A 16,429-nucleotide genomic window follows, 5' to 3' on the forward strand; every position below is an offset into this window, starting at 1 on the left:
GTGGTTGGGAGGGAGGAAGGGCTGAGAGTGAAGATTCCTTTGATTCCCATCCGGCAGGGTCTGTCATTGACATAGAGGAGGAAGTGGCTGATGATTGATTTGGGGGAAGGGGCTCAGCCTGTGCTCCTGCGGTGGGGATGCAGGGATTGCTTGCAGAGACCGGCTCCTGTTGTCTGCTGTGACTCGGAGAGAGGGGCTGCACCCTGGGCAGGGCCCTCCTCGGCCGTGCCTCTGCCTTGGCCCAGGTACTGACCTGGGAGCCTGGGCCTGACAGGTGCCAGCCCCAGATATGGAGGCTCTGCGTGACAAGGGTGGAGAAAGCCCAGAGCGCTCGCCTCTCAAGGGACTCTGCCTCCTAAAGGTGGTCCAGTGAGCTAGGGCGAAGCGGACAGAGGACACGAGAGGCCTGAGAAGTGGGAAGGGAAGGCCGAGCAGGTGCTATTTGGCACCTGGCCGGTGGAAGGGCCTCAGCCACGCCCAGGGCATCACCAGACCTGTTTCTCCATTTCTATAGCATGAGTAACGCTGGCAAGAGGCTGCCGGTGAGGCCCACAGCATCCCCCCATCGGAGGGGCAGCTGAGCAGAACTGGGAGGGCCACGTTAGGGTGGGCACGGGGGAGCCCAGTAACTCGAGTCTCCTTGGGCCGAGGGCCCTGGGCTTCTGGGTGCTGGGGCAGGAGGCTGTGGTTACTGACCTTAAGACCTGAGAAAGCACATGGGTGATTTAAGCACGGAGCATGCTTTGGGAGGAAGTGTGAGTGGATACTGGGCCGCTTTTTAGACTGGAAAAGAAGAGATTTAAGGGAGAGGCTCCAACAGGGACTTTAAATCATGACAGATGTTTCTTAGGCGGCCTATGGTATGCTTTGCTGCCAAGTGGGATTTCGGTTACTGAAGAACTTATGTTCAAGGAGGGGCCAACTGAGGAGAATGGGGTGCAGGGGAGCAGAGAGCATCATGTATCCAATACGACAGTAAGGGCATCGATCACCTGTCACTGGTGCCCATCACTGTACCTTACGCTCTTACCACAATAGGGTATTTATTGAGCATCTGCTATGCCCCAGGCACTGTCCTAGGCTCTGGGGCTGCCCTGATGAGCAGAAACAGGCATATTTCCATAGGTCTGTGAGTGCCATAGGGTAGGTTCTCAAGGCTACTGGATGAGTCAGAAATAAGTCAAACATGTGAAGGTCAGAAATAAATCAAGCATGGGAAGGTATCGTTACCCACCCATTAGTGCTTGGCCAAATTCCAGGTGTCATAGAGTGTGAAATGGGTACATCTGATAGGGTGTGGCTTGTGAACAGAAGGCTAGCTGCTTCGTGTTGAATTTTCTTATTTCCATTTTACTTGAGGAAACAGGCTCAAGAAGTTAAGTTACTGGCCCCTGAGGGCAGAGCAGTTAACGAGTTGGGATCCAGATGGACCCGGGTCACCTGACCCTGAGGCATTTCTCCCCATCCTGGACTCAGCATTCTGGGTACTCACCTTGTACCATTTAATCCTCTCGGACCTCAGCAGATCTGGGGTATTTGTGGGAATCCTTGGTGAGGTGAGTGGACAGTTTCTGAGAGGTTCTTTAGCTCCCCGTGTCGGGCAGGAATTTACACCCAGGTTGTTGAACCCAAAAGCCTGTGAAGTTTCCCAGCTGGTCCACCCGCTCTCCGGTCCCGCAGGTGACAGACAGGTAACCCTGGCAGAGGTGAGGCGGCCTGTGAGGGCTCCTCCCTTGCACCCCTTCTCAGATAGATGGTTGTGTTCCCCTTGGGGAGTTCCAGGCTCAGTGCTTGTCCTAGAGAGACTTCATCCCTCTGGGCGGCCCGGGAGAAGGCACTGACTGCTCTTCTATGCAGGCCTGTGCTTCAGAGGAGAGGGAGGCAAGGAGGTGCTCAGAAACCATGTTCCCTGAACGAGACTGGGGGTGGTGCCTCTTCCCTCCTTAAATGGGCCCAGCACCTGCGGGTAGGTCAGAAGCCCGTGAGTGAGAGGCTGGGTCTGGCCAGCAGGATCCGGCAGAGTTATCCGGGGGGCTCCAACCCCTGGCAAGCTACCCACTCCTCCAAGGCAGTTTGGTCATCAGGAACCTTTCCTCTGTGCTGGGGCACTGGGAGCCCCAGGAGGCAGCTCCCTCGTGGATAATGCCAGCAGTGCCCGGCTGCATATGCCAGGGGGTGAAGTATGGATAGAAAAGGCCACTGCGCTCCAGGGCAGCCGGAGATGGCCTCGTGCCACGCTGTTCAACAGAAATACAGCAGGAGCCATATCACGATTTAACATCTGGGGCTGCACTGGAAAGCGTCAGGTCAGAGTTGCCTGGCATGTACAGGCCCATGGGTTTGATCCCCAGCACTGGAAAAAAGTACAGAAGGAAACAGTTAATCCATTTTAGGAGCAATTTTAACAGTGTATTTTCTCTAAGCTGGGTATGGTGGTGTGCACCTGTGATCCCAGCATTCTGTGGGAGGCTGAGGCAGGAGATCTCAAGTTTGAGCCCAGCTTGGGCCGCTTAGTGACTTAGACCCTGTCTCAATTTTTTTTTTAAAGTTTTTTTTTAAAGAACTGGAGGTGTAGCTCCATAGGACCCTGGGTTCAATCCCCAGTACCCCCTCCCAATTAACCAAATCCACGCAAAATACAATTTAAATTTGTAATCGATAAGCAGTTAGGGATGAGCCGGCATGCCCTCTGTCCTGTGTGCCGAGCCTCTGAAGCCCTGGGCGTGTTTGACACTCGGCCCCACGTTTCCTCTGGGACTGGCCTCCTAGCTGATGCTCAGAGGACAGAGCCTCCTGGCTCTGGGGACAGATGCGCCCCCCATCTCCAGCCGGGTGGCCTTAGCCTTTGCATCCTGCTCCTGGCTGAGCTCCCTGCTGCGGCTGCTGCTGGGGTCCCTGGGCTGCAATGGGAGAAAAGGCTTTGAGGAAGGAGCTGGAAGGCCATAAAGTTGGGGCAGAATGGAGGAGAAAAACCCTTAAGACCCAAGTCTAGATGGAGGAGGCGACCTGGTGGCCCGCCCGCAGCGGGTGTGGGGCGAGGTGGCCCGGAGCCACGGGGCTCAGAAGCCCACAGGCCCGCATTGTGCGCCTGTCACACTTCCTTTGGCTTTATTGCTTTTGTCCAACACCCCATTGTCTGGTTTCCTTTTGTCCCCCTTTCAGCGCTGCTGCCTTTTATTTTCCAGCCAGCCTGGTTGTTTTCATTTCTTTTGTCTGAAGTTCCTGAGAGGAAGGTTTTATTTTCAGCGGTTTGATTAATTCACAGCTTGAGCCCGGGGTTTGTTTGTTATGTAATTGCTGCCCTCAGCTTCAGGATAATACCCCCTCCCACTCCCCACCCCCACTCGGCACCGCCTCCGCCTCCCGGGGCCGGGGCCTGGCTTCCAGCCCCTCCCAGTGCCCGGATGGGCTGAGCTGCCTGCTTCCTGGAGGCGCTCCAGGCCCCCCGGGTGGTGGGAGGGGACCCCGGGGCAAGCTGGGTTGGGGTCTCCTCTTCATCTAAGGAAGATGGGGCTGACCGTGGTAGGGTCAGGTAGACCCCTCTTCCCTCCTTGTCCTGGGTACTCGGGGAACCCTGCAATTTGAAAGTGGGTGGGCAGGACAGTTTGGCATTGTCTGACCTGTAGGGTGGAATCCAATCAAATACACATCTATATTTTAGTCAATTATAATGCCCTTTTATGCTCTTATTGTATTTGGCACTGCAGCAGTGCATGATTCAGTTATAGTGTTACATTACAAAAACCGTTTTACAGAATTGATACAATCTATACCAGATTGATGCCCTATACAAATACAGTAGCTCCCCTCCGGTGTTGTCCCAAGTTTCACTTTCCATGGTTTCAGTTACCAGAATAAATAATGCTCATAACTTTTAAATTCCGCTTTGTTATAATAGCATGATGGAATCGGTCTGAATGTGAATAATCCCTTTGTCCAGTGTATCCGTGTTGTATAGCCTACCTGCTCCTTAGTCATTTAGCAGCTGTGCACTTCCCAGAGTGGCAGTTGTGGTACCTCTGAGCTCGTGTTCAAGTGATCCTTATTTTAATAAATGGCTCGGGCCAGAGAGAAGCCCTGAAGTGCTTCCATTAGCTGAAAAGTTCTCAGCAAGAAAAAAGAAAAATTGTAGGCTCAAGTTACTAACAGCTACAATAAAAATGAATCTTTAATCTGTGAAATTGTGAAGAAAGAAAAAGTATGTGCTGGTTGTGCTCTTGCTACTCAAATTGCAAGTTACAGCCACAGTGCATGAGAAGTACGTAATTCAGATGGAAAAGGTCTTACATTTGTGTGTCTAGAAAACATTAATTTCTGCAGGGTCTGATACCACCCACGGCTCAGCCTCTACTATTGAACGTATCTCCCCAAGGATAGGTGGGTGCTTCTATATCATGCTTCCCCTACAGTTTAAGGGATATTTTACTATATATCTGATTTTCTTTTCCTGCACATCTTCTAAAAATTGAACTCCCATGTGTCTTAGTCTGTTTTTTGCTGCTATAACAGAATAGCACAGATAGGGTCATTTTAAGTGGGCGGTTTTTCTCACTATCCTGGAGGCTGGGAAGTCAAGGGGCTGGCATCTGGCCAGGAGGAAGGAGAGCAGCCAAACTCTTCTCACAGCCAGTTGCCTCTAATTAGGCCCCACCTCCCAGTATGGTTCCACTGGGGCAGCGTTTTCTACAGTTCAGCTTTGGGGGTTGTGTCCAACCACAGTCCCCGTGCAAATATGTTCTTGGGAATTGTTACTGACAATGCTTCTCTAGCTGGTGTGTATCAGATTCATCTGGAGCGTTGTTCAGATCCCTAGATTGTTTTGTGATGAGGATCCATGACTTTGCTTCAAACCAGCCCCCATCCATGCAAGCTGGCCCTTCTATAGCCGGACCTGACTGCGTGGAGCCAGATTCAACCAAATGGGACCCCCCCCCCTTAGTGTCTGTTCCCTAAACAAACAATGGAGCACAGCTGTTTACATGGCATTTATATCGTAGTGGTCATGAGTAATTCAGGGAGGAGTTGTAGTACATGGAAGATGTTCACAGGTAATAGGCAAATACTGTGCCATTGTGTAAAGGGGACTTGAGTACCGTGGTTTGGTGCTGCAGGAGTTTGGGTCGGGTCCTGGAAACAGTGCCCCACAGATTCCAAGGGACGACTGTAATAGCTCAACTGCAAAGCTTTAGCAAACGCCAAACCTGTGCTTTCTATGCCGCCAGCTGCTCCAAGCACATGTAAATACTGACTGACCCTCAGGACTGCCCCACATGGCAGGGGCTTGCTTGCTCATTTCACAGGCGGGAGACTGAGGTGTAGGGAAGCTAAGCACCACACACAGGGTCCATCGGCCAAGGCAGGGCCCGTCCAAAGTGGGAACCTGCTTTGTGTTCCCGCCAGAGCCTGGAGAGTGGCCTGTGGGAGGGTGGGCATCTGCTGCTCCAGCCTGGCATCCTCTCATGTCTGAGGCTCTGCAATTGCTCACCCCACTCAAGGTGCCAGGCAGTGGAATGGCAGAAGGGGAGGCAGCATCTCCAGCGAGGCTGCCAGTTTATGGGCTGCAGAGACAGGACTGCAAATGCAGGTGCCTCTAGGCTGGACCCTAAGCCAGAGATTCCAGCTAAATAACAGAAAATATGGCCTATAATTTATTTTCCGTGTGTGTTTGTGTATTGAACCCAGCACCTTTGCACTGAGCTATATCCCCAACTCTTTTTTTATTTTTCAAGACAGGGTCTTACTAAGTTATCCAGGCAGGACTTGAATTCACAGTCCTCCTGCCTCAGCCTCCCGGGTGTTGGGATTACAGGTGTGTACCACTTCACCCTGGCTAATTTCTCCCATTTTTGTTTTGTTTTGTTTTGGGCACCGGGGATTGAACTCGGGTCCTTGCGCAGCAGGCAGCTGAAACCACTGAGCTAAATCCCTGGCCCAATTTCTCCCATTTTTAATAAATACCTGAAAATAAGAAATGTTTCACTTTTACCTCATCGCAGTTATAAGAATAATGGAATCGGGGTGTAGCTCAGAGGTAGAGTGGTTGCCTGGCATGAAGAGGCCTTGGTTTCCATCCTTGGTACCCCAAGAGGGAATAAATGCCTTACTTGAGGTAGCTGATAAATACTTGGTTTCCTTTGGATGGAGTGATAGCAACGAAGGCAAACTGGCCTGGGTGTAAGGAGCGCCAGCCACTCAATTCCAGCTGACTTTCGTCATTGTGCCAGAAGTTCAGATCCAGATTTTAATGTGCTACCTCTGGGTTTTTACGTTTTGGTAGCTAGTTCTGTACCCATGCACACACAGACATAGGCGCACGCATGAGGTCTTCTACTCCTTAGACACCCCCCCACCCCCCATCAGCCAGTCCTAGTGCTGCTGCAGGCTGGAACTACTGAAGGTTGGGCCCCATTGGAGATTTTTTTTTTTTTTTTTTTTTTTGGTACTGGGGATTGACCTCCGGTCCTTATGCTTGTGAGGCAAGGGACCAGAACCACTGAGCTAAATCCCCAGCCCTAGGGCCCCATTGTCTCTAGACCTTTCTACTTAAAAAATGAACAAACGACGTCAAGCACAGGGACAGCAGAGTCCTTCTCTAACTTTGCTGTGGGTTCCGAAAGTAGTCGGGTGCACGTGGTGTCACGTGGCTACGGGAGGGGTCCCTCCCTGGGGGCGCTCAGGGCCTTACCTGCCCCGCTCTGCCCCTCCTCCTGCAGGATGTCCATGAGGAGCCCCGTCTCTGCCCGGCTGGCTCTGGATGGCGCTGGCACCATGGTGAACTGCACCATCAAGGCTGAGGAGAAGAAGGATCCTTGCCGTGAGGACTCCCAGGGTTCAGCCGCTGTGGCTGAGCCCCAGCCTGGAGACCCAGTCCGGGACCCCCCAGATGCCGCTGACCCCCAAGCTCCAGCTCAGGTGCCCAGCACTTTCCCAGGGGCTCCTGGGTCTGTGCCCCTGCCCCATGTCCCTGTGTAGCTCACACCCAAGCCCTGCACCCCACCTCACCGCTGGGCAGGGCAGGTGCGTGGCCCCAGCTGGGCAGCAGATGCAGGCAGAAGTGGTTAGGTGAGCAGAGGCGCTGCCGGGCCACCTGCTGGAGTGGGACAGGGACTCGCCGCCTGGTGGTGACTGCTGGCCAGGGCTGGTTGGCACAGGATGCACAGAGTCTGGCTTAAAAGTTGGCTACCAGCTTCTTCATGTGGTTTGAGAGAATCCGCTTGTCACCCCTTTTTACCTTACTGTTGAAAGGGCATATCATTCCTCACCCTTAAAAGTAGGGGAACTGGGGCCAGGGACTTAGCTCAGTGGTTCTGCCACCTGCCCTGCAGGCGCAAGGACCTAAGTTCAATCCCTGGTACCAAAAAAACAAATGGGAGAAATGATCAGTGTAGTCACTAAGAATTCTTGTAGCACATGAAAATTCTGATTCCACGCAGGAGAAATAAAGCGGGGATATCTAGTTAAAAACCAGATGAGTGAAAATGAGAGTTTTGGGTTCCCAGGAGGGCTCCATCTTGGAAGTGTGTGGTCAGGGAGGACTTCCTGGAGGAGCAGGGCTTCAGGGATGGGGAGGACTCTGGTGGGAAAAGGAGCAGCCTTTGTAGGGAGGGCAGAGCTGGGGCAGTGGGTGTGTCCTGGAAGTAATAATTAGCAGCTGGCGTGGGGCCCCTGACTGATGGCAAACCCCATTCACTTGCTTTAACGCCCTCGCCCTCGATCCCAGCGACATTCCTGTGACGTGGGAGGGATTAGCATTCCATTTTCAGAGGAGGGAAGTGCGGTTCCCAGAGATTCAGGGATGAGGGTGGTGGTGGGTGGAAGCCGGGCCTGAAGTGCTTGGTCTCCCGTGCCCTTCACGTGGCATTGGGTAAAGGGCCAGCAGGGTTGAGGGGTGGGGGTGGGGCCCCTTCTGGGTGAGTCGTAAGGCAGGGGAGAGCCTGGGGTCCCCTTGGGTGGGTTCTCTGGGGTTGTGTGACAGCTCAGCGTGTCTTGCAGGAGTGTACCTCTCCAGAGAGCAACGGGTGCCCAGAGCCGAAGAGACCAGGCACCTCCGAGGCAGCTTCTGGAAGCCAGGAGAAGCTGGACTTCAACCGCAACCTCCAGGAGGGTAAGAGGGGTGCCAGGCAGAGGCGGCCCAGGTGGGCGGGGACAGGGTGGTGCCCCTCAGCCCGTGGTGTCTTCCAGTGGTTCCGGCCATCGAGAAGCTACTGTCCAGCGACTGGAAGGAGAGGTTTCTGGGAAGAAACTCTGTGGACACCAAAGATGTCAAAGGTGAGGGTCTTTGCTGCTGGCCTGGCTGTGCAGCCTGGGAGTGAAGGGTGTTCTTGGGCCTCCCACTTGTCCCGTGCCACTTGGCTGCTTCCTGGCCCTAGTGGTCATCACCATCCGAGCCTGGGGCCCCAGGCAACAGATCTGCCCCATCGATCCCCACCTAGGAAAGGCCTGGGAGACGCCAATCCCTCGGGTGTGGATTTGGGTCTGGTGGAGGGACCCTTGTGACATCAGGCTCCTCATTCCCCTTTTCCAGTCTAACGTGGGCAGGAAGTTCGCTTTCACTTCTGACGATTAATTCCGGCTCCAGGGACCTCACCGAAAGAGGTTCTTCCAGGGCAGCTGCCTGGGTTCCCTCATTTTCCTGGGGTGGTTGATCCCACCCCAGAGGGAGCTTTAAACCAATGCAGACGCCCAGGATCCATCCCCGCCTTCTCACCGAGGTCCCCAGGGGATGGGGCCTGGGCACCTGTATTTTTCAAAGGCCGCTTGAGTGATTCTGATGCAGATGGCCTGAGCAGTCGCTGCACAAACCTTAGCCAAATGGGTGGGGAGGGAAACAAAGTGAGCTAACGTGTGTTCTCGGCAGATTCTGGACCAGGAGCTCTCTGTCCATTAGCTCCTTCAACCTCACACAGATCCCATAAGGTGCCTAATACTGTGCCCATTTATAGATTGTTTTTTTAAAACACCCTAGTCATGTGTGGTGGCGTGTGCCTGTAGTCCCAGCTACTCAGAAGGCTGAGGCAGGAGGATTGCAAGTTCAAAGCCAGCCTGGGCAACTTAGTGAGACCTTGTCTCAAAAAAGTGGAGGAAGGCTGGAGGAGTATCTCAGTGCCACAATGCTTACCTAGCATGCACGAGGCCCTGGGTTCAGACCCCAGTATTGCAAAAAAACGCTCTAAAGTGCAGAGAAGCTGGTAATGTGCCTGACAGGGTCTTGGGATGACGTAGGAATCCCAGTCTCTGTCAGATGGGAGGGCGAAGGATGGACAGATGGACTAACCAGAACTCCATGGTGGCTGTTCCACTGGGGAGCAGGGACCCAAGAGAGCCTGGCGGAGAAGGAGCTGCAGCTTCTGGTCATGATCCACCAGCTGTCCACCCTGCGGGACCAGCTCTTGACAGCCCACTCAGAGCAGAAGAACATGGCCGCCATGCTGTTCGAGAAGCAGCAGCAGCAGATGGAGCTGGCCCGGCAGCAGCAGGAGCAGGTGGGGGCCGGGCTAGGACTGGGCAGGCGCTGGGTGCGGGGGATGCCAGGCTGGTGCCCGTGGCCACGTTGCCTGCTCCTTCCCTCCCAGATCGCCAAACAGCAGCAGCAGCTGATTCAGCAGCAGCATAAGATCAACCTCCTTCAGCAGCAGATACAGGTAACAAGGGGACCCACTTAGGAGCCCCAGAGCAGGAAGCACGAGGGTGACACCAGCCCCAGACGCTGCCGGGGACCAGGGCTGCGACCGAGCTGATCACTCAGCCTGACCTTGAGGGTGGGCCCTTCTTTCGGCTCCAGCCCTTCCTTGTCTGTGTCCCCTTTATAAGGGGCGAGCAAGGGTGGCCGAATGTGTCCCCCTCCCTGGCTGAGACTCAAGGGCAGGGAGGCTTGGGGCCAGATGATTCCACCCTCTGTCCTGGGTGGACCACATCTGGGGGCACTCAGGCAAGGTCCTTTGCCTTCAGCAGGTCAACATGCCTTATGTCATGATCCCAGCCTTCCCCCCAAGTCACCAGCCTCTGCCTGTCACCCCTGACTCCCAGCTGGCTCTGCCCATCCAGCCCATCCCTTGCAAACCAGGTGAGCATGGAGGGACGGGGCTGCCACTGAGGCTGGCTTGTGCTGAGGTCAGGACAGCCCGATCGGCTTCACTATTCACGTGCCTCGTGGCCTTTCTTTATCGGACCCATCCAGTGGGAGAATGGAAAGGGGACATTTTCAGCCTCAGAGTGCTTTCCAGACAGAAGATGCAACCTCCTACCTCGGAGCACTTACGGGCCAGAGCGTTAGCATCTCCAGTAGTAACCACAGGCCAGGCATCTCCCAGTTCTACAGCCACCTCGATTCCTCCTTCACACTCTTCCCTGCCCTGACCTTGTCCCTCTGTGCGTCCCGGCCGGCACTGAAGTTCAGCAGTGACTGTGTGAGCCACACTGTCCTTGCTGGCTGGCGAGCCGTGGGCTGATAAAGTGTGAACTCTGAGCCCGAGGAACTGACAGCCAGGAATGCAGTTGGGGACAGGACAGGCCTGGGCAGTCTGGGAAGGCTTCCCAGAGAGGTGGCTTTGGGTGGGGGCGGACGGCCCAGGAGGAGGATGCGGGCGGAGGCCTGGACTCTGAGGTGGAAGCTGCTAGGTGGTGGGAGTTGAGGGGGCACACGATGGGGCTGGGGTGTGGCTGGGGAGGGCGGTTGCCATGGAGCCTGGGCTGGGGGTTTCCTGCGTAGCATGTGGGACGTACTTGGCCTTGAGCAGCTCGTGTGCTCTCTGGCTGCAGGTGGGGGGGGTGCAGAGAGCACTGGGTGGAGGCTGCCGAGCTCAGTGAGGAGTTTGGGTAACAGACAGAGAGCGTTGTCGCCTTTGGGTAGGGAGTAGACGTGCTGCCCAGGACTGCTCCAGGAAGGTGACAGCCGTGACGCCAGCCCTGCTGGTCCCGGCCCTGACCCACAGCCTTAGCTGGTGCCCTCGGCCTGCAGCGTGGCGTGTGCGCTCCCACGCTGGCCTCTGTTCCTTGGTGCCCACCTTCCCCGTGCGAGCCCCACCCCCACCCCCCAGGCTGTAGCTCACAGCTCCCGAGAAGCCTGCTGTGGTCACCTGGCTGGAACAAAGGTCTCTGCCAGGCCACCTGTGGTCCTGATCACCACCTGCCATGTGCTGTGATCTGTACACAGGCTTATCTCTCCGCCTGAACTGCCCCACCTCCTTGGTGCCCGGCCTGGCTGAGGGAGAGTGGGGCTGAGGAGCTAGAAGAGAGTAGAGGTTGAGGGGAAGGAGCTGTGGTCTTGAGGACCTGGGTTCAAATCCTGCCGCTGCTGTTTAACAGCTCTATGGGCAACCCATGGGTCTCCCAGAGGTTTCTTCATCTGTAATGTAGGGAGCACCTATTATGTCTGCACACTGTCGGAGGGATCGTGCACACGAGGCGCCTCCCACTGGGTGGCTTTGTGTGCGCCCTATACACAGTAGGAACGGGCCACCAGTGCCTGTCGAACGAGTCCACAGTGTTCCCTCCCTTGCTGCACCCGTGTAAACTGCACAGTGGGGTGGGAGGGGTGGCACAGGATGAAGGTGCAGATCATGGTGCCACCGGGAGCAGGGAACAGGGGTCCCCAGCAGTGTTTTGGGGCTGAGGAGGCTCACGCAGGCCTTTTCCCCCTGCCCCTTTTCTGAAGTGGAGTACCCGCTGCAGCTGCTGCACAGCCCCCCTGCGCCCGTGGTGAAGAGGCCGGGGGCCATGGGTGCCCACCACCCCCTGCAGGTACAGCCCTGGGCCCGCTGGCCACCTTCCTGCCCCCTGCTCTCTCCGGCTCTCCCTGCAGCCTTGCCTGGGTGTGCTTGTCCCTCACGGGCTCTGAGTCCTCTCCGCGCTGCACCCGCCCTTTGACGTCTGCCTGTTCCTCAGGAACCCTCCCAGCCCCTGAACCTCACAGCCAAGCCCAAGGCTCCTGAGCTGCCCAACAGCTCCAGCTCCCCCAGCCTGAAGATGGGCACCTGTGGAGCCCGGCCCCCCAGCCACGGAGCCGCCACACGGGATCGGCCGTGCAGCCCACCCAGCCTGCCTCTGGGTAAGCTTTTGCACCTGCGCAGTGGCCTCTTTCGGGAGAGCGCCGAGGGGGGTCAGACCTCGGGCATGGCCTTCTCCCCTGTGCCTCTCCCCGCCCAACTGGCCCAGCGTCACATCCGGGCCCTGCATTGCTGGTTTGGGGTGCTGGCCTCGTGTGCGGTCCGCTGACACTGACAGCAGCAGTGTGTGTGGTGTCCCTGTGTGTGCAGGGGCTGGAGAGGGTGGCGTTAACCCAGCTGACCACTAGGGGGCGCGGCGTGAACCTGGAGGGGTTTGGGCCCAGCGCGGGGTGAACTCTGAGTCCGCCCGCTCGCTTTCCCCTTCCTGCAGGCTTCCTGGGTGAAGGGGACGCTGTCACCAAAGCCATCCAGGATGCCCGGCAGCTGCTGCACAGCCGCAGTGGGGCCTTGGAGAGCTCCCCCAGCACCCCCTTCCGCAAGGTGTGGGCATACTCCCTTGTCCCCGAGGGCAGGAGCAGTGGCACTGGGGTGGAAGGGAGGAGTCGTCAGAGGTGGGCAAGGTGGGCGAGGTGGGCGCAGAGCAGGACGCAGGAGGCTGGTGTTCAAGTTGTCCCTGTCAACCCCAGGACCTCATCAGCCTGGACTCGTCCCCAGCCAAGGAGCGGCTGGAGGACAGCTGTGTGCACCCTCTGGATGAAGCCGTGCTGAGCTGTGACCTGGATGGTGAGGGCTCCGGCTCTGGGCTCAGCCCAAGGCTGCAGCCATGGGAGCTCCTGGGCGCCTCCTGGTGGCCACACAGGGGATGTCACTCTGGCCTGCTGCAGATAAACTGCCCCGCTGACCTTGTTCCTGTTCTCCAGGCTCCCGCCACTTCCCCGAGTCCCGAAACCACAGCCACATCAAGAGGCCCATGAATGCCTTCATGGTGTGGGCCAAGGACGAGCGGAGGAAGATCCTCCAAGCTTTCCCAGACATGCACAACTCCAGCATCAGCAAGATACTTGGTAAGGATGGATCGCTGGGCCCTCTGGGCTCTTCACTCTTGGGGTGATTCTGGTAGCACCCCTTCAGGATGCAGGCACCTGTGTTCTGCACTCCCTATCCCAGCCTTTTCTGCCCAGACCCCTGGAACTGCCTGGGGCAGAAAATGGGAGAAATTGGTGTTCTTGGACTCCTAGTAGAAAGATTTTAAAAAATTATGTGTCTCTTGGAGGCCAGGGAGGGTTTCAGGGCAGGACAGATGGCTCTAGAAGAGAGCAGTTGTTGTCAAGACTGAGGCTCCCTCCTTGCTATTGTCTTGTCTGAGACAGCAGGGTTTTGTGTTTTTGTGCTGTAGATCGAAGGCCTAACAGGGCCTGCCAGGCACCTGCTATGTGAGCCCCCCCCCCCCCCACTTCAGGGCACCCCAGCTGGCCTGACCCCAGGTCCTTTGCCTGAGCAGGGACCTGTCTGGGTTGTTGGTGGCCTGGGGTGGTGCTGTCCTTGCCTGACAGTCAGATGCCCCACACTGGTTAACTTCATTTCCGCAACGTTTGGCTCCACACTGGGGCTGCCCCTTGTATACACATGCCATCTTGACCCCACGTGGGGACCAGGGCTACTGGGGGCCTGCAGAGCCCAGCCCTGACTCCCTGCCCTTTCTCCCGCACAGGCTCCCGTTGGAAGTCCATGAGCAACCAGGAGAAGCAGCCCTACTACGAGGAGCAGGCCCGGCTGAGCCGGCAGCACCTGGAGAAGTACCCCGACTACAAGTACAAGCCGCGGCCCAAGCGCACCTGCATCGTGGAGGGCAAGCGGCTGCGGGTAGGCGAGTACAAGGCCCTGATGCGGACCCGGCGCCAGGACGCTCGCCAGAGCTACGTGATCCCGTGAGCAGACCCACCCTGGGCGCCAGCGGCCGCGTGAGAGCTGGGTGCTCATGTGTGGCTGGCCTGTGATGGGGGTGCTGCCTGTGTGTGGGGTGATGGGTCACCCCCGTGTGTGCGAGTGTGTGGCTGAGTGTGCCTGGAGAGCCCATTGCTGAGGGACCAGTACAAACTCAGGTGCTGAAAACATTCATTGCACAGCAAGCTGCCTGCCCAAAGCAAGCAGCCCAGTGGATGCCTGAAATACAGTTCCCCAAAGTTGGGTTACTTGCGATCCCCCAAGAGTTTTACCTGGCGCTGCAGTAGCTGATGGTGCATTTGGCCATTGGAGGCAGACAGGGGCCAGGGCGTGCGTTGTAGAGCCAAGGGGGGTGGGCCGGGGGAGCCCAGGGTTGGGGTGCAGGTGCCGGGCGCCCCTGACCCCACCCCCCGCCTCTCTCAGCTCACAGGCAGGCCAGGTGCAGATGAGCTCCTCAGACGCCCTGTACCCCCGGGCTGCAGGTGTGGCCCTGGCACAGCCCCTGGTGGATCACTATGTCCCCCAGAGCCTGGACCCCAACATGCCCGTCATTGTCAACACCTGCAGCCTCAGGGAGGAGGGAGAGGGCACCGACGACAGGCACTCGGTGGCGGACGGCGAGATGTACCGGTACAGCGAGGACGAGGACTCGGAGGGCGAGGAGAAGAGTGATGGGGAGCTGGTTGTGCTCACGGACTGAGCCTGGGCCTCCTCAGGGCGCGGCCCCGACCCCATGGCACCGCGGGCGGCGTGGACTGTGTTGGCACTGGACTTGGGCACAACCGTGCCCTCGTAGAGACTGACGAGGGGGAGGCCTCCCCGACTCCCTGGGCGCCCTGAGGCGCTGTGGCCTTGGTGGCAGGACCTGCCTGGTGCTGGCTGGGCCGGCTGAGCTCCTGGACCCCTGGGGTCTGGCCAGGGGCCACTGGGTGACCCTTCTGCCGGCAGGCCGAGCCCCCGGGGTGCCACACGCTTTGTTTCCGTACCTGCCTTGTGGGACCAACATTCCTCCCACGTGCACTGCCGATCACCGTGCGAAAGGGCCTGTCTGTCCCTCACCGTCTGCCTGCCAAGTCCGGGCCTCTGGCTGCTGTGTGCGTGTGCGTGTGCGTGTGTACATGTACATGTGTGTGTTTTCATCAACTCAGTGCACCAGGTATTTATTTCGTGCCCCATATGTGCCGGGCACCGTTGCCGAGTTCCTCTGGATGTCTCTCAGTGCCACTGTCGCTTCTCTGGGGGCCTCTTCTGTGCTTCTGTGTCCCCAAATTGCTACCTCTTCGTCAGTCTGGGTGTCTCAGGTTCTGTGTGACCTTGTGTGCATCTCTCTGTCCCTGTCTGTCCTCGAGGCCCTCTCTCTCCCTTGCTCCAGGTCTCCCCTGCCCTCGCTGGCCTCTGGATTCTCTCTAGCCCCTGGGCCCGCCAGCCCTCCTGACCCCTGATCCCTGACCCCTGCCCCCCTTCCTGACTCTGCCAGTCTTTCCCACGGAGCCATTTTTAGCTCCAAGCAGCATAAGAATGGCCTCAGCATCCACTGGGCTTTGTCCTGGTGCCCAGCCCCTGGGCGCAGGCCGGGTCCCAGGAGTCGGGCAGAGCTGATGGTGCCCCCTTTTCTGTCGCTGACAGGCCTCAGTTAGGGCCCGAATGGCAGCCGGCCTCTGTTCCTCCTGAGCTGGAGGCCGGTGTTTTCCTGAAGGGGCCGGTAAGACTCGGGCTCCCCTCCCCCACGCTAGGGGACAGCCCCCCACTGGCTGCCCCAGGTGGTATTTCCTAAGAACATCAACCCCGTTGGCACCTGGGCTCAAGGTCCAACAGCTCCGGGTAAGTCTGGGCACCCTAATCCCACAGGGCCCATGTGATGCCTGCCCCGCCCCATCTCCTCTCCTTCCAGGCTGTTTCTTTTTTATGACTGTAAACATAGATAGTGCTTTATTTTGTTAATGAGATAATGAGTAATTTAACCAGCACATTTGTTTTCTGATGGCATAATAAAGACAGACCATTTCAGAACCGGTCTGTACGAGGCGGTGGGGAGGGGAGGCTGGCCTAAATCCAGAATTTCCTCCAGCACACTGCTGCCCCCTGGCGGCAGCTTTTGGGAGTTACAACCACGGAACCTGGAGGAAGTGGTTTGGGCCAAGGGGGCCCCCGGCCGAGACCGTGAGGCGGGCGGCCCTGCCCCGCCTGCAGGAGCGAGCCCGGCTGCTGAGGCAGGAGGCCCAGGAGACGGCACCTGAGCACCGTGGCCGGCATCGGGAGGCCCTGGAACCAGGTGCGGTAGGGTTCGTGGCCGGTCTCACTCTCCGCCCCCGAAAACGAGGGGATCAGACTTCTCCGAGCTCTCAGCCTCTTGGAGAAGGCTCCCTTTGAGAGTCTGAAGGAAGCAGTGGAGTCATCCCAGAAAAGGGCTCCGAGAGGCACCGGGAGCCCATCTCTGAGCTAGCAGCGTCCCCATACCGATGGGCTTCTGGCCTCCATGACCTTAGGCTTGAATGACAATTTTAAAGGGGCCTCTGTTACAGTAGAAGGAAATGAGAGGC

The 16,429-nt window shown here is 57.4% G+C and overlaps 1 protein-coding gene across 12 annotated transcripts in view; it reads left to right on the forward strand.

Moving 5' to 3' along the window:
• The window catches only part of Sox13 (SRY-box transcription factor 13), a 44,709-nt gene extending 28,810 nt beyond the window's left edge, over positions 1-15,899 (forward strand). For 6 of the 12 annotated variants that reach the window (XM_087193935.1, XM_004862165.4, XM_004862166.4 and 3 more), the window contains 13 exons: positions 6,714-6,912; positions 7,993-8,104; positions 8,182-8,268; positions 9,310-9,482; positions 9,573-9,641; positions 9,949-10,063; positions 11,654-11,739; positions 11,884-12,046; positions 12,376-12,485; positions 12,632-12,728; positions 12,866-13,009; positions 13,657-13,873; positions 14,313-15,899. In XM_087193935.1, coding sequence (XP_087050061.1) covers positions 6,715-6,912; positions 7,993-8,104; positions 8,182-8,268; positions 9,310-9,482; positions 9,573-9,641; positions 9,949-10,063; positions 11,654-11,739; positions 11,884-12,046; positions 12,376-12,485; positions 12,632-12,728; positions 12,866-13,009; positions 13,657-13,873; positions 14,313-14,589 — 1,848 coding nt within the window. In that variant the 5' untranslated portion in view covers position 6,714 and the 3' untranslated portion in view covers positions 14,590-15,899. Of the gene's footprint in view, positions 1-3,424; positions 5,810-6,713; positions 6,913-7,992; positions 8,105-8,181; positions 8,269-9,309; positions 9,483-9,572; positions 9,642-9,948; positions 10,064-11,653; positions 11,740-11,883; positions 12,047-12,375; positions 12,486-12,631; positions 12,729-12,865; positions 13,010-13,656; positions 13,874-14,312 lie in introns of those variants that run through there. The other 6 variants (XM_087193936.1, XM_021242390.2, XM_087193937.1 and 3 more) reach the window with 3 other exon arrangements.
• The last annotated feature ends 530 nt before the right edge of the window (positions 15,900-16,429 follow it).

The sequence above is a fragment of the Heterocephalus glaber genome, unplaced genomic scaffold (genome assembly GCF_053883595.1).
Source record: "Heterocephalus glaber isolate CG9 unplaced genomic scaffold, H.glaber_assembly_v1.0 deba00001600, whole genome shotgun sequence".
NCBI classification, from domain to species: domain Eukaryota; kingdom Metazoa; phylum Chordata; class Mammalia; order Rodentia; family Bathyergidae; genus Heterocephalus; species Heterocephalus glaber.